The 22,666-nt window shown below is 42.2% G+C and overlaps 1 protein-coding gene across 1 annotated transcript in view; it reads left to right on the forward strand.

The window, feature by feature from the left end:
• Positions 1–21,892, forward strand: part of RABL6 (RAB, member RAS oncogene family like 6) — a 412,427-nt gene extending 390,535 nt beyond the window's left edge. Inside the window, exon 15 of the mRNA XM_030206942.1 lies at positions 20,844–21,892. Coding sequence (XP_030062802.1) covers positions 20,844–21,047 — 204 coding nt within the window. The 3' untranslated portion in view covers positions 21,048–21,892. The remainder of the gene's footprint in view (positions 1–20,843) is intronic.
• The last annotated feature ends 774 nt before the right edge of the window (positions 21,893–22,666 follow it).

Genomic DNA, 22,666 nt, shown 5'->3' on the forward strand with positions numbered 1-22,666 from the left:
ATGGACTGTTACATAATCCTGCACAGACACCACATGCCCACAGAATCCTTCACCTCAGATGCAGAACATGACTCTCGCCTGATAGAATCTGCATGTCCGTGCAACACCAGAGAAATAAAAAGAAATGCATAACCTCCTGTTCAGTGCAAAATAAACCCGACAGATGTAAACTCTCAACACTCTCATAATTCAGTCACTAAACTGAAAATAAAATCATTTTTCTTACTTTTGTTTGATGATTTTTATTATTCTAATCATCTTGTTCCCAATCTCTGGTTCTGCTTTCCTCTGTGCTCTTAATTCTGTTTCTAGGGCCTCCTTTCCTTTTCATTTGTTATTTCTATTCTCACCTCCTTTCTTCTTCACTTCCTTCCTTATGTCAGTTTGGCACTGATCTTTCACATTCAGCTGTCTTCAAATTTTCTACCTCCTTCTCAAATCTATCTAGCTTTCCCTCTTCCCATCCCTTCATGTGCAGCCTGTCTCCCCGCCCTCCTATCCAAGTGCAGCAGTTCCCCCCTCACTTCTCTTCCATTCATATGCAGCCTTTCGCACTTTCCCTTCCCTTCTATCCAAGTGCAGTATTTCCCCTTCTCCCATCATGTAGTACCTCTTCCTCCTTATCCCCGATGCAACACCTCTCTCCCTTGGGCAGCAGCGATCCCTGAGTCCCCAGACCTATTTGAACCTTTTGGGTATGTCCGGGAAGTTAGGGCTTTCCCATATAGCTTTCACTTGGGCTTCACCCCTATAGCAATGCCGATGGTGCCTATTAAGTGTTTCATTGTTGTCATGCTGACACCATGTCATATGTCTGTTATTTGAATGTTCTTCCATGCTATTATGGTATCATTTGTATTTTACTGACATTTCTGTTACATGATTATTTTAAAGTGTTGTTAAATGTGTATATTTCTGTTGCTGTCCCATTATTCCTATTACTAGGTTTTATTTTGCCATTTCCAAATGTACCTCATTGACTGTATGTATGCTTATATTTGGTCATTTTACTATTGTTATGCAGTTAACAAAATGTTAAGTTTTATGTTAAACTGTACCTGGTGTACACCATCTTGGGTGAATCTCTTCATAAAGGTTGGAGGTAAGGATTCAAGTCCATGGGAGAACAGAATTCTCTAAAGATGAGTAGAGAATATGATTAACTTCGTAAGTGGAAGCAGATAAAGACCTGAATGGTCTGTCCAGTCTGCCCAAAAGTCACATTGGATATTTTCTAGAACTTTCTAGCAAAAGAAATTCCCATACTCCTATGCTTTTGCAACTTCCCTCATTTCCTTTTTCCCACCAAACATAAAGTTTTTTTTCAGCAGCCATGCAGCTTTACCTTAAGTCATCTTTTTTTCTTCTTTGGATTGTAGGGTTTTTTTTTCCCCCACTGCAGTTGCCTTATATTATGTCCTAGTCAGGTTTTTCTGACAATTTTAAAGTTTTATTATTTACATATGTACATAAACATCACCATACTGGGATACACCAAAAGTGCATCAAGCCCAGTATCCTGTTTCCAGCAGTGGCCAGTCCAGGTCACTGTCACAAGTGCCTGCTTCTTTTCAGCCAGTCCATAGATTTTTCTTCAGCACTGTTAGGCCACATTTTTTATGCTTTTTTTTTTTTTTCTTATTTGAATTATCTTCTATTCAAGAGGAAATGATAAAATTAAGCAATGAAGTTGATTTCCTCACCTTAGAGAAGCAAACTAGTGATATCAAGTTCTGTTTCAAGTATAATCAAAAGATATTTATTACTGACCATCAAAAAGTTTGCATCAAGTGTTTGGGACATCACTATTATATCTATGCTAAGATATTGATTGGAGTTGTGGCCTGTAAGGATAGGCTCTGAAATTTCTGTGCCCAAGGAGGTTGGTTTGTTTGGGGGATTTTTTGTACACATTTTATTGAAAATTTAAATGGAAAGACAATACAAAACAAAAATCATAACTCACAACCCTTATAACAAGCATGTCGGAAGTGACTCACAGAGACAAGAAGATTGTAAAACAACACAGAGTACAAATGCTTTTATGGTAGTCAAACCAAAACCAAAGGTACCCTCAAAGGTCCTGTGAAATGTCAAGGGTTATTACAGGGGCCCATATTTTATCATTAATCTTCTGGGCGCTTTGTATTCCTAACAGTGAATGCTACCAAAAGGTCATGTTCAAAATCATAGTAGTTTTCCAGTTGGCAAAAATAATTTGGATGGTGAGAGCAAGTAATAAGTCTAATAAGCGACTCTGTTGACTATTTCAGGTCATTGGATAAGTGACAATCTGTACATAATAATACACATACTTAAGGTCTTGGTTATAGGCAGAACTTTTTAAATTTATCTTCATACAGATTCACAGAAATTGTGACTCATAGTGCAATGAAACACAATATGTAGTAAGTCTCTGGAGCTAGCGTTACAGTGCCAGCAAATGTTGTTAGGCATTAGTCCCACCCTATTTCTGAGGGGTCCATGGTGCCCTATGAACCAGAAAATGTCTACATCAGACGTGGAGAGCGTAGGTTTATTAACAGCACTCATATAGACCTTCCAGTCAGCTTCAGAACCCTCCCACCCAGTATCATGCTCCCAACCCTGTTTCAAACCCAGATTTAATGGAAGCCATTTAGTGTGCAACTTCTGATAAAACAGTGATGTAGTATGACCCATAAAAAAGCCACCTCTACAGATTTTCCAGATGAGACACTACCAGATATGCATCTAAACTGTAAACCCCTTTTCAAACAATGTTGTAACTGCATCTGTTTATAAAAGTGTGTGGCTGGTAAGCCATACTTCCTCCATAAGGTATTGAAAGGACACAAATGTATTTTGTTCCAGGAGATGTCCAGTGGTCCACAATTCCTTACTCTGCATCTGTGCTTTACTGTCAATTAACAACTTAGAGTTACACCAGATAGGAATTAACAACTTAGAGTTACACCAGATAGGTGCCATCAATGATTGCCATCTAGGTCTGGTGTGTGTGTGTTTGTATATATATATATATATATATATATATATATATATATATATATATATATATATATATATATATATATATATATATATAACTTCCAATAAGCAACTGTTGCAATTAAAATACAAATCTTTATTAAATATACAATATCAAAATATTCAACAATATCAAAATGTTCCAATTATCTAGTATCATCCATACACTCTCTCATTCAAATATCCCCTTTTAAAAATCACTTTACAAAATACATAACTTAGCTCCTATCAACACTTGAACTGTATGTAGTTGCTCATGCTATTTCAGCACTTAAACTGTGGTCATTTGTTGAATATTTATAGCAAGTCAATGTAGCTCGTCAATCACATGATAACTTTAACCTGCAGTTAGATTCCGAAGCCTTCAAGATCTTTCTTGTATATTCAATGTCTCAAGCCTCTGTATTTCCAACAAGCTGTTACTTGCATTTTACCAAATCCACAGTTTCAAAGGCAACTGCTTTCTCTCGTCAAGTGCTCTCAAGCTGGGACACAATAGGTTGTTATCGTGTCCTGCACTTCAGAAGTTTGCTCTTTACTACCCCCAAGCAAATTAGGGAAAGCCCGACATGATCATGTTTCGCAGAATAGCGTTGTCAAGGGTCTTTCACTAGCTACTAACAGTAGTCAGGACCTACTCCTGGCAAGCAGCCCAGGGTGCTGTCAAAAGACGCCCGCACATGCGCATCATAAAGATTTGTATTTTAATTGCAACGGTTGCTTATTGGAAGTAGTGATTACAGTGCAACCAATATTTAGCACTGAACCTAGAATAGAATTGTGTATATGTACAGTGGGGGAAATAAGTATTTGATCCCTTGCTGATTTTGTAAGTTTGCCCACTGACAAAGACATGAGCAGCCCATAATTGAAGGGTAGGTTATTGGTAACAGTGAGAGATAGCACATCACAAATTAAATCCGGAAAATCACATTGTGGAAAGTATATGAATTTATTTGCATTCTGCAGAGGGAAATAAGTATTTAATCCCTCTGGCAAACAAGACCTAATACTTGGTGGCAAAACCCTTGTTGGCAAGCACAGCGGTCAGACGTCTTCTGTAGTTGATGATGAGGTTTGCACACATGTCAGGAGGAATTTTGGTCCACTCCTCTTTGCAGATCATCTCTAAATCATTAAGAGTTCTGGGCTGTTGCTTGGCAACTCGCAGCTTCAGCTCCCTCCATAAGTTTTCAATGGGATTAAGGTCTGGTGACTGGCTAGGCCACTCCATGACCCTAATGTGCTTCTTCCTGAGCCACTCCTTTGTTGCCTTGGCTGTATGTTTTGGGTCATTGTCGTGCTGGAAGACCCAGCCACGACCCATTTTTAAGGCCCTGGCGGAGGGAAGGAGGTTGTCACTCAGAATTGTACGGTACATGGCCCCATCCATTCTCCCATTGATGCGGTGAAGTAGTCCTGTGCCCTTAGCAGAGAAACACCCCCAAAACATAACATTTCCACCTCCATGCTTGACAGTGGGGACGGTGTTCTTTGGGTCATAGGCAGCATTTCTCTTCCTCCAAACACGGCGAGTTGAGTTCATGCCAAAGAGCTCAATTTTTGTCTCATCTGACCACAGCACCTTCTCCCAATCACTCTCGGCATCATCCAGGTGTTCACTGGCAAACTTCAGACGGGCCGTCACATGTGCCTTCCGGAGCAGGGGGACCTTGCGGGCACTGCAGGATTGCAATCCGTTATGTCGTAATGTGTTACCAATGGTTTTCGTGGTGACAGTGGTCCCAGCTGCCTTGAGATCATTGACAAGTTCCCCCCTTGTAGTTGTAGGCTGATTTCTAACCTTCCTCATGATCAAGGATACCCCACGAGGTGAGATTTTGCGTGGAGCCCCAGATCTTTGTCGATTGACAGTCATTTTGTACTTCTTCCATTTTCTTACTATGGCACCAACAGTTGTCTCCTTCTCGCCCAGCGTCTTACTGATGGTTTTGTAGCCCATTCCAGCCTTGTGCAGGTGTATGATCTTGTCCCTGACATCCTTAGACAGCTCCTTGCGCTTGGCCATTTTGTAGAGGTTAGAGTCTGACTGATTCACTGAGTCTGTGGACAGGTGTCTTTCATACAGGTGACCATTGCCGACAGCTGTCTGTCATGCAGGTAACGAGTTGATTTGGAGCATCTACCTGGTCTGTAGGGGCCAGATCTCTTACTGGTTGGTGGGGGATCAAATACTTATTTCCCTCTGCAGAATGCAAATAAATTCATATACTTTCCACAATGTGATTTTCCGGATTTAATTTGTGATGTGCTATCTCTCACTGTTACCAATAACCTACCCTTCAATTATGGGCTGCTCATGTCTTTGTCAGTGGGCAAACTTACAAAATCAGCAAGGGATCAAATACTTATTTCCCCCACTGTATGTGTGTATATATATATATATATATATATTTCCATAAAAGGAGAGAGGAGCTAACATAGGTTCTGATACACACTGATGTAATAATTTATGACCAGCATAAGTATCAACTTTATGGTCTCTAAATATCCTCACAAAGATAACAATTGACAGCAGGTTCAAGCAGTCAGGGTTTCATAAAATTGCCTCCGTGTTTAATAGCAGTAATTGCTTTGTATCCTTATTAAATACTCCTAGTTATTTTATTTGTTGAGAGGACCATCGGAATCCCGCGGAGCCTAAGTCAGTTCATTAAGGGTATGGCCTCCAATTTATCCCAGTTTATCCGGTAACCAGAAAACTAAGAAAAATGACTCACAGTATTTAAGAGGGCAGGAATAGATAAGGCTGGATTTGTAATAAAAACCAATAGATCGTCAGCATAAGCCAAAAGTTTATGCTGTTGGGGGCCAACCCTAACTCCAAGAATATTGTCAGTCTGTCTAATAGAATTAACAAAGCTTTCAAGGACACAGTAAATGAGAGGCAACAGGGGACACCCTTGACGAGTACCTGTGGCCAGAGTGACAGACCATTATTAACCTGTATCCTCTGTATGGGCTGTGTATTTCAGACCGGTTATCTTTTGTCTACCAACAAGCATTTGACCATGTCAAAAGCCTTTTCTGTGTCTAGTGAAACGATGAGCGCAGGAATACCAAGATAATTGGCATAGTTAATGAGATCATGAAATGTTCTTGCATTGTCACCGATAAATGTCCCCTTCATAAACCATACTTGACTGGTATGAATAAAAGAGCCAAGCATCTTTTCCAATCTAGTAGCAAAAACTTTAGCTAAAATGTTGCATTCCAGATTCAGCAGTAATATGGGCCAGTAGTTTTGTACCCTAGTTGGATCCCTCCCAAGTTTGAGCAGTAACACTACTAGTTGTGCCTCGGCAAACCAACCTTGAGTTTTGGGGTACTCCTAGAGGTATTGATACAGTGCACATAATGTAGTGCCACTCAGTTCAGCTCCCTAAACCTGGCCTTGACGATTATAAAACAAAGTTGAAGAGTCTTCACTGAGCCTCTTGAAGGCTCTGTTAGTTACCAGGCAGTTGCAATTTGGAACGCCTTACCTAGGGAGTAAAGACTTTTGAAGCCATGTCTAGTTGTTGATTCTTAAAGACCTTTTTATTTAGTATATTTTAAAACTGATTTTATTTGTATCTTGCATGTAATCTTTTCGTAATCTTTTTTGGACCTTAAGTGAGTTGGTGAAATATAAGCCATAGATTAGATTACATTAGGCCATGATGCATTGATGGGGCTGGAGGTGATCTCTGCCTACTTAGTATTGATGCTGCCATGCTTAGTTACTAGAGAGCCCTTGAAAGAGAGAATGATGAAATATATCTGACTCTTTCAGGGTCAGTTTTGAATGAATCCACAGAAAATAGAATTACGGTCTCCCCCTGAAGGTAAGAGTTTGAGGTTTTTCATAAACCCTTGGCCCATTGTAAACTCAGAGAGATGAGCCCTCTGGATTTTGAAGCTATTCTTGATCCACTTCAATCTGGCTTTCGCCCCCTTCATTCAACTGAAACAGCGCTTGTTAAAGTCTCCAATGATCTGTTCCTGGCCAGATCGAAAGATCTCTATTCTATCCTCATCTTTCTCAATCTATCTGCTGCTTTTGACACTGTTGATCACAGCCTACTCCTTGATACGCTGTCCTCACTTGGATTTCAGGGCTCTGTTCTTTCCTGGTTTTCTTCTTATCTCTCCCAGCGTACCTTTAGTGTATACTGTAGTGAATCCTCCTCTACTTCTATCCCACTGTCAGTTGGTGTACCTCAGGGATCTGTCCTGGGACCTCTTCTTTTCTCCATCTATACTTCTTCCCTTGGTACTCTGATCTCATCCCATGGTTTTCAGTATCATCTTTTTGCTGATGACTCCCAGATCTACCTCTCCACACCAGAAATCTCAGCCGAAATACAGGCCAAAGTATCAGCCTGCCTGTCTGACATTGCTGCCTGGATGTCTCCGCGCCATCTGAAACTAAACATGACCAAGACTGAGCTTCTTAGTACCTCTCCACTCTCATCTCTCCCTACATTCCTCCCCGGGAACTCCGTTCACTAGGTAAATCTCTCTTATCTGCACCCTTCTCCTCCACTGCTAACTCCAGACTCCGTTCCTTTTATCTTGCTGCACCATATGCCTGGAATAGACTTCCTGAGCCAGTACGTCAAGCTCCATCTCTGGCCGTCTTCAAATCTAAGCTAAAAGCCCACCTTTTTGATGCTGCTTTTAACTCCTAACCCTTATTCACTTGTTCTTTTATCATCCTCACTTTAATTTTATTTATTATTACATTTGTACCCCGTACTTTCCCACTCAAAGCAGGTTCAATGCGGCTTATATAATAATAGATTGTAAGCTCTGTCGAGCATGGACTGTCTCTCAATGTTCAAGTGTACAGTGCTGCGTACGTCTAGTAGCAGTAGTGGGGCAGTGGTGGAGGTTGCTGAAGCTGGGGAAGTCAGTGGCCCAGCCAGGTACATTTTTTTCCGCATTGGTTATTGCAGTTTTTGTTGAAATCTTAGGCCCTCCTCCCAATAGTGCTTCCTGGGCATGCACTAAGCCCCTGGTTTGAGAAGGCGTTATTTGGACTGAAGCAATTCTTTGTGAATCTTCCTTCAACTTCTAAGTTAAGTACATAAGTATTGCCATAATGGGACAGACCAAAGGGCCATCAAGCCCAGCATTCTGTTTCCAACAGTGGCCAATCCAGGTCACAAATACCTGGCAAGATCCCAAAAAGTTCAATACATTTTATGCTGCTTATCCCAGAAATAAGCAGTGGATTTTCCCCATGTCAGTTTAATAATGGTCTATGGACTTTTCCTTCAGGAAGCCATCCAGACCTTTTTTTAAATCCCGCTAAGCTAAACGCCTTTACCACATTCTCTGGCAATGAATTCCAGAGTTTAATTACACGTTGTTTGAAGAAAAATTTTCTCAGATTCGTATTAAATTTGTAGCTTCATCGCATGCCCCCTAGTCCTAGTATTTTTTGAAAGAGTAAACAAACGATTCACATCTACCCGTTCCACTCCACTCATTATTTTATAGACCTCTATCATATCTCCCCTCAGCCGTCTTTTCTCCAAGCTGAAGAGCCCTAGCCCCTTCAGCCATTCCTCATAGAGAAGTTGTCCTATCCCTTTTATCATTTTGGTCGGCCTTCTCTGTACGTTTTCTAATTCCACTATTTCTTTTTTGAGATGCAACGACCAGAATTGCACACAGTATTCAAGGTGTGGTCGCACCATGGACTGATACAAAGGCATTATAACGTCCTTACTTTTGTTTTCCATTCCTTTCCTAATAATATCTAACATTCTATTTGCTTTCTTAGCCACCTGCGCCGCCGCACACTGAGCAGAGGGTTTCAACATATCATCAACAACGACGCCGAGATCCCTTTCTTGGTCGGTTACTCCTAATGTGGAACCTTGCATTACGTAGCTATAGTTCGGTTACCTCTTTCCACTTGCATCACTTTGCACTTGCTCACATTAAACGTCATGTGCCATTTAGACGCCCAGTTTCCCAGTCTCGTGAGGTCCTCTTGTAATTTTCACAATCCTCTCGTGATTCAACAACTTTGAATAACTTTGTGTCATCAGCAAATTTAAGTATCTCACTAGTTACTCCCATCTCTAGATCATTTATAAATAGGTTAAAAAGTAGCGGTCCCAGCACAGACCCCTGGGGAACCCCACTATCTACCCTTCTTCATTGAGAATACTGACCATTTATCCCTATCCTTTAACCAGTTCTTAATCCACAATAGGACACTACCTCCTATCCCATGGCTCTCCAATTTCTTCTGCAGTCTTAGCCTTCCTTATCCGCGCTTCGCATTTGACTTGCCATTCCTTATTATTTTCAGTCGGTGTCAGGTCTCAAAGCAGCAACTAGGTTTGTGAGCCCTTGGGCCACTGCCGAGGAGCGGCAGTGGCAGGCAAAACCACCCCAACCAGCACTGGTCTAACACACAAAGCAGGGACAGGGGTAAGCAAACTGGGAACACTTGGACTGGAACACAGGACTGGAGCAAGGCTTCACCTGCACTTGACCACCCTTCCCCAGGAGTTGAGCCCCTGGGTGCAGGTGGCCGGCAGGACTTACCGGACTGGGTAGGAACTGGATACCAGCAGGAAACACACAACAGAGTCAAGACTACAAGCTGCCAGGCAGCCACTAAGACAGAAACATAGACAGGAGGGAGTCAGGACTAAAAGCTGCCAAGCAGCCACTAAAAAAGAACACAGACCCAAGACAAGGAAATGCAGACCAGAAACAAGACTAAGAACTAAACACTAAAACCAAAGCTAACTACACACAAACAAACAAGAACCAGGCAAGAACTCAGAATAAAACTGGACTAGGCAGAAGTGCACAGAGCACACCCACATACCAGGGACCTTAGACGATGCAGAGGCAAGCACAGAAGTTTCTAAGTGATTAATAAAGCCCATCAGCACCTGAGGCTCAGCTGCAGCAATCTCAAGGCAACTATAGGTGCTGTTCAGGCACAAACAAGAAAGACAAGTCTGGCAGCCTGGAAGATCCGGGCCGGACTGGGCTGAAGCCTGGAACGGGTAGGGACAGCAAGACAGTCTATGGCAGCCACCGGTTCTGGCCACCAGAGGGCGAGGGGAGCACAAACCAAGAAGCAGTCAGAAAGCATACTGAAGTATAGAGAGGCTCAACATACTCAGGTGCAGCACAGTGGAGCAATCAGAGCCATGCTGGAAGCAGCCAGCACACAGAGACAGAGCTAACTCAGGAAGAACAGACAAAAGCCAGCTTAGAAGCTGACCGCCAGAAATAAGGTAAGCCTGAGAGGGGTCACGACCACAGACGTGACAGTCGGTTCCTTCTTCCATTTTCTGAAGGATTTTCTTTTAGCTCTATTAGCTTCCTTCACCTGTCGTTTGGTCTTCCTCCCTCCTTTTTTAATACACTGAATATATTTGGCCTGGACTTCCAGGATGGTATTTTTGAACAGCATCCACACCTGATGTAAATTTTTGACCCTCGTAGACGCTCCTCTAAGTTTTTATTTTTTCACTGTTCTTCTCGTTTTTATTTATTTATTTATTTATTTATTGCATTTGTACCCCACATTATCCCACCTTTTTGCAGGCTCAATGTGGCTTACAGAGTAAGGTTAAGATAGAGTCAAGACATGATTTAAATACAGTTGATCATAAGTTGAAGTAAAAGAGTTTTATCATAGTCTCCTTTTTTAAAGTTAAACACTAACGTATTGGATTTCCTGCGTATGCTTACTCCAAAGCTAATATCAAATCTGATCATATGATCACTGTTCTCAAGCAGCCCCATCACCATTACCTCTTGCACCAGATCATGCAATCCACTAAGGACTAGGTCTAGAATTTTTCCTTCTCTTGTCAGCTCCTGTACCAGCTACTCCATAAAGTAGTCCTTGATTTCGTCAAGGAATTTTACCTCCCTAGCATGTCCTGATGTTACATTTACCCAGTCAATATCGGGGTAATTGAAATCACCTATTATTATCGTGTTGCTCAGTTTGTTAGCCTCCCTAATTTCAGATAAACATTTCTACATCCGTCTATTCATCCTAGCCAGGCGGACGATAGTACACTCTTATCACTATCCTTTTCCCCTTTACACATGGAATTTCAATCCACAGGGATTCCAAGATGTGTTTTGTTTCCTGTAGAATTATCAATCTATTTGATTCAAGGCCTTCCTTAATATACAATGATCCACCCTATCACTACGTTATAATTTGTACCACGGTATGACAGTGCCCACTGTTTATCCCCCTTCCACCAGGTCTCAGAGATTCCTATTATATCTAATTTTTCATAGTACTGTATATTCTAACTCTCCCATCTTATTTCTTAGGCTTCTGGCATTCGCATATAGACATTTCAAACTATGTTTGTTATTCCTATTTACATCATGCTCAGTACTTGACAGTTTTAAATTACAATCTTTTGTCTGATTTTTTATTTTTATTTAAGGACACCTGATCTACTACGGTCTCTTTTGTAACCTCACTATCTGTATTTGTCATCTAAGGAGTTATGGATTATGTATTTTAGGGTTCAGTTAAAAATTAGGAATCATCCAGATGGAATTCAGGATTTCTAAGGTGTATTATTATTTACTAATGGGACTTTTGGAAGAACATGTTGAAGATTCTATGGATACCTTGGTTTCTGTGGACAGTCTGGACCTTTCAGCCTTTCTGGAATCATCTAATGAGAATATCCCTTTGAGAGCCACTTTGATAGTTGTTTGAGTTCAAAAGATTATAAGTCTTTTATTTGTAAACAGTACTTAAGTTTAAGGAAGTGTTATGTTGTGGCCAGAAAGTTACCTTATTATTGGATGTGGCCAAAGCTACACAAGCTCAGAAGAATGCCTTTTTTTATTTTCTTAGATTCCCATGGTACTGTACTGCTCAATGTCAGCAGAATAAGTATACCTTTCTGGACACACTTCAATTCTATTCTTTTCATATTGATAAAGATTCTGCTTCATATGTCCTATATGTGAGTCTGTATTCCCATCAGAACTGCTGAGCTCCCACTGTCACTGTAAGCCTGCACTTATTTTAGAACTGTTAAGCTCCCACTTTTATAGCAGTTTACACTCTTATTAGAGCTGCTGAGCTCCAACCTTTATTGTAGCCTGCTCTTGGGGAAGGCTTTCCTCAGCCATCATCTTTCACAACATAATTTCAAACCAGGCAGACGGTTGGTGATACCAGAAAGCACCTCCCACAATAGGCAGTTTGCTTCTCAGGCTGAACTCTCACTGTGAGCCTGTATTCCCATCAGAACTGCTGAGCTCCCACTCTCACTGTAAGCCTGACTTACAGGTGTCCAGGACTTCTCTCCCGAGCATTTGATTGTGAGTAACCTATATATCCTAAATTGACACCAAAATGAACACAATCAAAATACTTATGGTAATCTACTCCCTTTCACTGATCCACCTAGCACTATCCATCCCACTCATAGAACATTACTTCATACCCACCCTACAAAATCACCAAAGACTGATCAGACATTCCACACTCCACCAAACTGACTCTCATCACACTAAAGGAAAACTATCTAAACATGGACATCACCAACAAAACGAGAGGAAAGAGCACAACAAACACACATCACCCAAGGAACATCAACCAACAAAAATCCACATAATACCAAACCTAGAAGCCCCATACCAAAACATCCAGGTAGACTACATCAATGCTGGATCCGAAATCAACAAAACAGCAACAATATCAGGTTGGATCACCTCAGAAAACCTCGATCTCATCTTTATCAATGAAACATGGATTCACAACCAAAATGACCCCATAATCCTTGAACTGTGCCCGCCAGGTTACAAAATCACCCACCAAACCAGATCGGAAAAGAGAGGTGGAGGCATAGCACTAATATACCAAGAAAAATTCACCACCGAAACCACAGCCGCCTCCATAACACCCCAACTAGAAATTGCCCCATTTAGAATCCATAACAACTCTCTAACCAATCACCTGAGTTGCGTATTATTCTACAGACCACCTGACAACTGGAAGGAAAGTCAGCCCACCTTCCTGGACTTCATATCAAACAACTGTGTAAATAACAAAAACATGCTGCTACTAGGCAACATTAACCTTCACCTAGAAGACCCCAACTCCACAAACACACTTGAATGTAAAGACTTCCTACAGTCCTGGGATTTTAAATGGCCCCACATTCAAGCTACCCATATCAAAGGACATACATTGGACCTCGTATCACATAAACTACCTACAGACAATAATCTGTTAATAGCAGACATCAAATAGATAGCAATACCTTAGACTGACCATTACAAACAGAACCTAACTCTAAACTGGCGGAAGAAGGGCTCAAACAGTACACCAGAATGTACTACTTACACTACAAGAGGGCAAATCGATCCACAAATATTCTGGCAACAAATATACGACAACGAATGGACAACACACACTGATTCCATACTTTATCTCAACCACTGGGATGGCAGATGCAACAGCGTACTAAACAAAATAGTACCCTTAAAAACAAAAATATCAAAAAGACAAAACACTATACCTTGGTTCAATGACGAACTAAAAAACTCAAAACGCAATCTAGAAAACTTAAACGAGTATGGAGAAAGACAAAAGATGAACACACACTCAACGCATGGAAACAAATGCATAGAAAATACAAATACACAATAAAACAAACCAGAAGGTCCTACTACAAAACCAAATTAGGACCGGATTACAAAGATATGAAGAAACTATTCCAACTCGTAAATAAGTTACTAGACACCACCCCTGTCACCACAACCAACACAGACATCCCACCCGCAGACAAACATGCTAACTACTTTAACGAAAAAATAATAAAACTACGCAGCACACTTCCTCATCACAATACCGACATCGAAATCTTCTTCAACGATCTGGACCCATCCTCTGAAGGATACCCAGCTGACCGCATTTGGACAACATTTAATCTCCTCAGCACCGAATCAGTTACACAAGCGACTAACAGGTTTTTCCAAGACCCACTGCAAACTGGATACATGTCCCAGTCATCTACTCAAGTCTGCCCCAGACCGCTTCATAGCAGACTTACATCCCATCTAAACTTCATGTCTCTTCCCTGAGGAACATAGCAACATCCTACTCACACCAATACCAAAAGATGCCAAGAAAAGCACAAACGATATCACCAATTACCGCCCAGTTACATCTATCCCATTAGTAGTAAAAATGATGGAGAGCTTCGTGACTAAACAGCTTACAGAATACCTGGACAAGTTCTCAATACTACATAATTCACAATCAGGATTCCGATCCCACCATAGCACCAAAACTGTCCTAGTCACCCTCCTGGCCAAATTCAAGCAGGAGATTGCCACAGGCAAAAAGCATACTCCTCTTCCAGTTCGACATGTCAAGCGCATTCGACATGGTAAATCACAATATACTACTAAGAATACTAGGCTACTTCAGGATTGAAAGAAACATATTTAACTGAATCAAAGGCTTTCTAACCACCAGAACTTATCAAGTAAAATCAAAGTCAAACATATCTCCACCGTGGAAAGCAGTCTGCGGAGTACCTCAAGGATCACCATTATCACCAATACTCTTCAACATAATGATGATTCCACTGGCACAGTCCTTATCCAACCGAGGCCTTAACCCATTCATTTACGCAGATGATGTTACAATATACATCGCCTTCAGACATGATCTGACAGAAATAACCAACAAAATCAATGATAGTCTGAACATCATGGACTCCTGTGCAAACTCATTCCAACTGAAACTGAACACCGAAAAAACACATTGCCTCATCCTCTCCTCTCCATATAACAAATACAAACCCACAACCATAAATACTCCAGGGCATACCCTCCCTACTTCGGACAGTTTGAAAATATTCGGTGTCACACTCGATCGCAACCTTACCCTCAAGAGCCAAGTAAACTCTGTAACAAAGAAAATGTTCTATTCAATGTGGAAGCTCAAACGATTAAAACCTTTCTTCCCAAGAGCAACTTTTCGATACCTAATACAATCAATGGTCCTAAGCCATTCAGATTATTGCAACGGAATCTACACAGGCTGCAAAGAACAACTCGTAAAAAAACTCCAGACCGCCCAAAATTAAGCAGCCAGACTGATGTTCAGCAAAACACGCTTCGAAAGTGCCAAACCCCTCCAAGAAAAGTTGCATTGGCTCCCAATCAAAGAACGGATCATCTTCAAAATCTGCACCTTAGTCCACAAAATCACGTACGGCGTAGTCCCAGGATACATGACAGACCTTATAGACTCACCAATAAGAAACAAAGTCAGATCGTCAAGATCCTACCTAAACCTACACTACCCACATTGCAAAGGACTGAAATACAAAACAACTTACGCAGCCAGCTTCTCCTACATAAGCGCACAACTATGGAATGGGCTTCCAAAAGCAGTGAAAACAATCCACGACCACTTGAACTTCAGGAAATCACTAAAAATGTACCTCTTCAAAAAGGCCTACCCCAACAACCCCACGTAACCCTCTTCACCTACCAACACAGCATGACTATGATCGAACAGGACATCACGCAATCATTCCGACCCTCCACTTATACCTCATATGATCACTATACAACTTTGTATTTGTTATCCACCGACTGGGCAAACGCCTTTGACGGTACTATGTAAACCACATTGAGCCTGCAAATAAGTAGGAAAATGTGGGGTACAAATGCAATAAATAAATAATATTTAATTTTGTACTAATTTGGTATTGGGGGGTTAGGGGGGTAATTGAAATTTATAGTGGTGGTATTCTACTTTTATTATAGAAATTTCTTTTATTATTTATTTATTTTGGGCTCCCCTCCTCCCTGAAGTGGACTATAGATGGTAGGTGGAATTGTTGCTTCTTTCTTGTTTTGTAATTTCTTTCCTTTGCTTCTCTTTGCTTATTTGGAATCTTTATATTTGAAACATCAGTTTAAAAAAAAAAAAGCGCCTCCAACAATGGCATAAGAGCATAATGTGGCTCTTAGCCACTGATTGGAATCCCCCTTTTGTTGCTCTGAGTTCTTGTGAGTTAAGAGCCTTGATCTGGAAGGTCACCTTTTTGATTGTGATTTCTTCAGCCTGCAGAGTCTGTGTGCTCCAGGTGCTAAGAAATGCTAGATTGCATCACATGCTACTAATGCTCCTCATACATCCTAAATTTACCCTAAGGTGGTGTCACATTTACACTTTAATCATAACATACATATAACATAGTAGATGACGGCAGATAAAGACCTGTATGGTTCATCCAGTCTGCCCAACAAGATAAGTGGTCCTGCCAACATTTTTTCCTAGGCCATATGTCCATAAAGGTGAAAATGCCCTTTATTTCTTGTTTTCAAGAGTTGTCACCTACTTGGAGCATTCGCAAGACTGTAGAAAGTCCACCCAATTTTTTTTTATTTTGATGTCAGTAAACCTGGAAGTGTGTTTACAAAGCATACCATTTTTAATTGGTTATTCTATTCTATGATTTCTATTCTGCTTTTAACTTGTGAATCAAAGCGGATCAAGGAGCAAAGAGATATCCCAACCAGGTGGAATTACATTAAAATCAATAATCTAATCATTAAAAATATCCGTCATTTTTTTAAAACATAAGAAACTAACAAATAATTTTTTAAGACCTTTCGAAAAGAACTGTAAGGAGTAGTTAAGCAAACTGTTTAGGTAGGCTATTCCATATTTTTGTGCCTTGGAAGGTAAACAAATGTTCCCAAACAGACTTCGATCACATGTTTTTTTGACAGAAGGGACCTCAAGAGACAGACTTTTAGAACTCCTTAGATGCCCTAGCAAGCAAGTGTAACCTTAGAGATGAGTATATGTGGACTATAGTGTCATAGGTTACCCATCAAAAGTCTTACCACTGGAGGAGATTTACAAAGTTGAGATGTAAGTATATTGTCTGAACTTCCCACTGCATTGTCAAAACATCACCTCCCAATGGGGTAGCAGGTTTGGACGATCTATACTACATGGTGTTTTTTTACAGGGCCAATTTTTATGATTTCAGTTTGTTTTCTATGATTAAAAGAAGATGTTTCACACCTTTCCTTTTGTTAAGAGCTGGTTTACCCTCCCCCTCCTTTCTTGTTGAAGACCACCTTTTGTGACAGAAGAATCAACTGCTGCTACTACTACTACTACTACTAATCATTTCTATAGCACTACTAGATGTACGCAGCGCTGTACACATTATATGCAGGTACTTTCTCTCTCCCTAGAGGGCTCACAATCTAAGTTTTTTGGTACCTGGGGCAATGGAGGGTTAAGTGACTTGCCTACAGAGAAAGTACACATATTTCTCCGAGGACAAGCAGGCTGATATTCTTACGTGTGGTGACGTCACGTCGGCCCCCAGAGGATTGTCAGCAAAAATCTCTAGAAGTCTATTCTGGAGCGTTCCACCGCACGTGGCAATCGCACTGCGCATGCGCGGATATAATTTCCTGCCCGTCGCGCGGTCCTGCTCCTCAGTTTCTTCTTTTCCGTGTCTGAAGAGACACGGAGTTCTTTCGCGCTTCACGTTTTCCTCTGCCTCCCGGAGACGAAGATTCTTCTGTTTTCTCAGTTTGCTAAAATCGAGTATGTTTGTTGTTTTAAAAAGAAAAAAGCCCCTTTACTTTTTCTAGTTTCTTTTCCCCTTTTTTGATAAGTTTCCTTCATTTTTTTGTTGCAACCACTTTTAGGCCGCTCGATTGGTTTTTCTTTTTTGTGTTTTCTTTTCTAACACAATCGCATCTTTTGATTTCGCGGAGGCTATTTTCCCCACCATGTCATCGAAAACGCCCAGCGGCTTCAAACCATGCGCCCGCTGCAACCGGACCATCTCAGGCACTAATCCGCACTCCTGTTGCCTTCAGTGCCTTGGGCCCGACCATCGCCCGGAGAGCTGTAAGTTGTGTCTTCAGATGAAGAAACGCACCCAGCTCTCGAGAGAAGCTCAGAGAGAAAAGCTTTTTGGGTCCGGTACCTCGGCGTCGAGGACGGCGTTGGTGTCGAGAGACCAGGTAAAGGCTGCCAAAAGATTGATGCACGCTGGGAGCAGTGATGCATCGAGTGGGTCACCACCCGCCTCGGCGCCTCCTGCTTTGCAAGCCCCCCCCCCCCACCCCCCCGGGACCGACCTGTATCGGACCCGGCCCCGAGGAGGAGTGTGGATTCCACGTCCTCCTCACCGGTACTGAGGAGTCTCGATGACGGGCGTTGGGCGAAGGTCAAGAAGCACCGTCATCATTCTCCTCGACATGGTACCGGGAGCTCCGGGTCATCGAAGCACTCAGCACCTGAGAAGCGTCGACGCCGAGAGGATCGCTCTCCCTCTGTGATGGAGGTGTCGGCGCGGCGGTCGTCTGGCAGTCCGGTACCGGCTCCCCAACCCCTACAGGTTCTGCCTCCAAAGCTCACACCAGCACCGCAGCCTTCCTCGACAGCTTATCTTGATGAGCGCATCAAGGCTCTGTTTTCCAATTTTATGGAAGCAGTGCTGCACCAATTGTGTCCGGCACCGGAGGTACCAGTACCGTCGGTGCCGGAGGCTCCTGCGGCGCCTAGCCTTTTGCCTGTGGTGAGGTCTCCTTCTCCGGCATCGCTTGCGGTGCCGCAGTCGGCAGCCACCCGGGTCGACTCTCCATTGTCGTCGGTGGAGGAAGCTTCACCGGAGTCTTTAAGGGAGTCGACACCGTCATCGAAGTCGTCGTACTTCCTCGTCGAGACAGGCTCAGATCCGGGCTGCTCTTTCTGAGCTTTTGGCCCCATCCAATGATGGCTCATCTGATGATGATGATAGGCCTGGACTTTTCTCTGCTGAAGACTCTCTCTAGGTCTTCCATCTGATTCAACTCCCTCACCTCAGAAGCAGCTCTCCCCTCCGGAAAGTTTGTCTTTCTCCTCTTTTGTGCGGGAAATGTCTGAGGCCATTCCCTTCCCTGTGGAGACTGTGGATGAGCCCAGGGCTAAGATGCTCGAGGTCCTGCATTATCCGTCTGCAGCTAAGTCTTCCACCACAGTTCCTTTTCATGATACACTCAAGGAAATGCTGATGAGGATTTGGGGGAAGCCTATTTCATGCCCAACTGTTCCGAAAAAGGCTGAGTCCCAGTACCAGATCCACGGGGAACCCAGTTTCGTCCGGCCTCAGTTGCCTCATGATTCTGCGGTGGTGGATTCCGCTCTCAGAAGGGCCAAAAGTTCTAGGAACTTTGCCTCGGCGCCCCCAGGGCGGGAACACAGAACTTCGGACTCTTTTGGGAGGAAGGCGTATCAGGCTGGCATGCTCGCGTCCAAAATCCAATCATACCAGCTCTACACGAGCATTCATTTGCAGAGCTCAGTGAGGCAGCTTGAGAGCTTGGTTGATGTGCTCCAGCCGGAGCAGGCTGAGCCTTTTCGCCAGGTGGTCAGGCAGCAGAAGGTGTGTCGCAAATTCCTGTCCAGGGGTATTTACGACACTTGCGATGTGACATCCAGATTCTCTACTATGGGTATAGTGATGCGCAGACTCTCATGGCTGCGTGCCTCTAACCTGGAGGAACGAATTCAGCAGAAGATTGCGGATATCCCTTGCCGGGGGGGGGGGGGGGGGATCATCTTTTTGGTGAGAAAGTTGAAGAGCTGCTTGATCATCTCTATCAGCGTGATAACGCTATGGACTCTCTCTCCCACCGGGCGCCTTCTGCATCTACTTTCTCATCTCGGAAGTTTTTTAGAGGGACGGCAGGTGCTCCTTATGCCTCTAGGGGCCGTAGGTACACCCCTACTTCCCGGCAACCGGTTCAGGCTCAGCCCCAGCGCACTCATTCTCGTCAACAGCGTGCGCCAAAGCAGGCCCCTGCAGCTCCCCAGCAAAAACCAGGGACGGGTTTTTGACTGGCTCCAGTTGAGCATAGCCGCACTAGCAGTATCCGTGTCGGGCAACTTACCAGTGGGAGAGAGGTTAAAATTTTTTCACCAAAGGTGGCCTCTCATAACCTCCGACCGGTGGGTTTTTCAAATAGTCCGGTTAGGATACACCCTCAATCTGGAATCCGAACCTCCAAATTGCCCACCGAGAGCTCAATCTTTCAGCTCTCAGCACAGGCAAGTACTTGCAGAGGAACTCTCCGCCCTTCTCAGCGCCAATGCGGTCGAGCCCATTCCACCAGGGCAGGAAGGGCTGGGATTCTATTCCAGGTACTTCCTTGTGCAAAAGAAAACAGGGGGGATGTGTCCCATCCTAGACCTAAGGGGCCTGAACAAATGTGTGGTCCGAGAAAAGTTCAGGATGGTTTCCCTAGGCACCCTTCTTCCCATGATTCAGGAAAACGATTGGCTATGCTCTCTGGGCTTAAAGGATGCTTACACTCACATCTCGACACTTACTATTGGATATAAAAAGTAAAATAAGATTTATTTATATATTAATACACAGACAACAGATATTGTTGCCCAGGTTGTAATGTATATCTATTTCTAGAGCTTTTCTGAAGAGCACTAGAAATTGTACAGTGACAAAGTCCACACAAGTAGGTCATGTAACCAACTTTCTTTCTTGGGCTAGCTCTGTTCCCTGGGGTTTGAATTACTAGCAATCATCATTCCCATTATAGTCCTGTTTTTAGTATCTGATCTCATTTTGCTGGCTTAGTGCTAACTCTTGTGTCGCAGCATGACAACACACAGCCTGTAACTTGGGAATTTCTGAGTAAAGATGATGAAATATTTGCTGAAGCCTATCCTTGACCTACCTGTGATAAACCTGTTGAATATAATTTTTTTTTTTTTTGCACAGTCCCAGGAAGAAGACAAACCGGGTAAAAAGAAAACCAAACACAAGAAGAGCAAGGACAAGGAGGACAGCAAAGATGACAAGCAGAAGAAGAAGAAAAAGAAAAGCAAGGAGAAGCTTGATGAGTTTGATGAACTGGAGGCTTTCTTGGGTGGCAGAGATGGGGCGAGCAAAGCCCGAGGAGGAGAGGACTATGAGGAATTGTAGAATCTAAAGAACTTCAGATTGATTATCAGAACTTTGAAACAGTCACTTCTATCTGTCCTTGACTGGGGTACATTCACTAACTCACCCTTCCTGCTTTCTGAGCTTGCTAAGGACAAGTGTAGGAGGCACTAGGAGAAGCCTGGGTGTCCTCCCTCTGTAAATGTCTCAAACAAGGAAGCCTTATATTTCATTTTCCTCGCATGACATCCTGCCTTGAATGGAGAAATCTTTTACACAAACACTCCTGGATAAGATGATGGTATGGGTTTATAGCCACTACACCTTCCTTACTTTGCTTCCAGTGAATCAAGTCAGTGGTTGTGGGCTTTTTATTTCTTTTATGTTTATTTTTTCTTATTTTGTTTCAAGAAAGAAAGAGTACATGCGTACCAAATATTTTGGAGATATTGTGTACCCTGTCTGCTTGCTTGTCATGCTGCGACAGTTAATAAAGAAAAATAATACAGGCGAGAAGGCCATAATCTGTCCTGATGTTACCTGAAGGTCTTGTCTCACTCTTTTTTTTACTTATATGTCATTCTGTAGCTTGAAATGAAGTTTGCACACACCATTGCATATTACTGAAGCTAAAGTGTACACACAGTCATTACTGTGAAAGGAATAGTCTCTGCAGTGACATTATGAATTAGGTATAGGCTGCCTAGTTCTTTGTATTTATTTTAAAAATAAAAAATACAAATTCATCAGGACTGTCACTTGTAAATCATGCACTCGTGTTGCCTACTCAGTAATGGCTTAATATGAATCTGTGCTCAATTTTTGTTTTCACTGTCTCTGTTCCAGTGTCTTTAACCTTGCTGAAACCTAAGGCTTTTAGAAATGACTTGCTCTTAAAAAAAAAAAAAAATTATGAAAAACTGAAAGCTGCAGATGGGAAAACCCTACAACTAATATAATAAAATCAGGAAACGTTAAAAAAGAAAAAAAGTTGTGTCTAAATTTGAAAAGGTTCATGCTTTAAAGGTCCACATGATAGCTATGCCCCTTTTCTTTGTGCAAGTAGGCTCTCTGTCTTCTTGTTTCTAGAAATGTATACATTTAAAAACAAAACACTACTCTAAATCAGGGTTTGCTTGACTGCCTGCTGGGAGCACAACTTAAGTAAGATATCCAAAATAAGTACATTTGGGATGGCTCCTCACACAGCATTTTCATTTTATTTATTACCATTTATATAAACCCTTATCCAGAGCGGTGTACAAATTAAACTTACATACATAATAAAAACAATACAAAACAAAACTCATCAAATACAATACAAACACTCATCACTGTACTGTGTCCATCATCTACTAAAGTCAATTTTTAGCCTGCAGCAACAAATGCTGTTTCAACAGTCTTTTAAACAATCCCAAATTCTTCTGGGTCCTAAGGGCTCCAGGGAGTTTGTTCCACTTTGTTGGACCTCTTACAGAAAAGATTTGCCTCCTGGTGTCCTTCAAAATAAATAACTGAAAATCGGGGATTTCCAACAAACAGGTATTTTCTGAATGAAGTACCCTTTCAGACAGTACAAATGAAGATAGTCTTATAAATAGTGAGGTGAGTCATGATGATCACCTTAATGCTGTCCTGCATGGATAGCTTAATGCTATCCT

Source organism: Microcaecilia unicolor, chromosome 6, assembly GCF_901765095.1.
Source record: "Microcaecilia unicolor chromosome 6, aMicUni1.1, whole genome shotgun sequence".
Taxonomy (NCBI): Eukaryota; Metazoa; Chordata; class Amphibia; order Gymnophiona; family Siphonopidae; genus Microcaecilia; species Microcaecilia unicolor.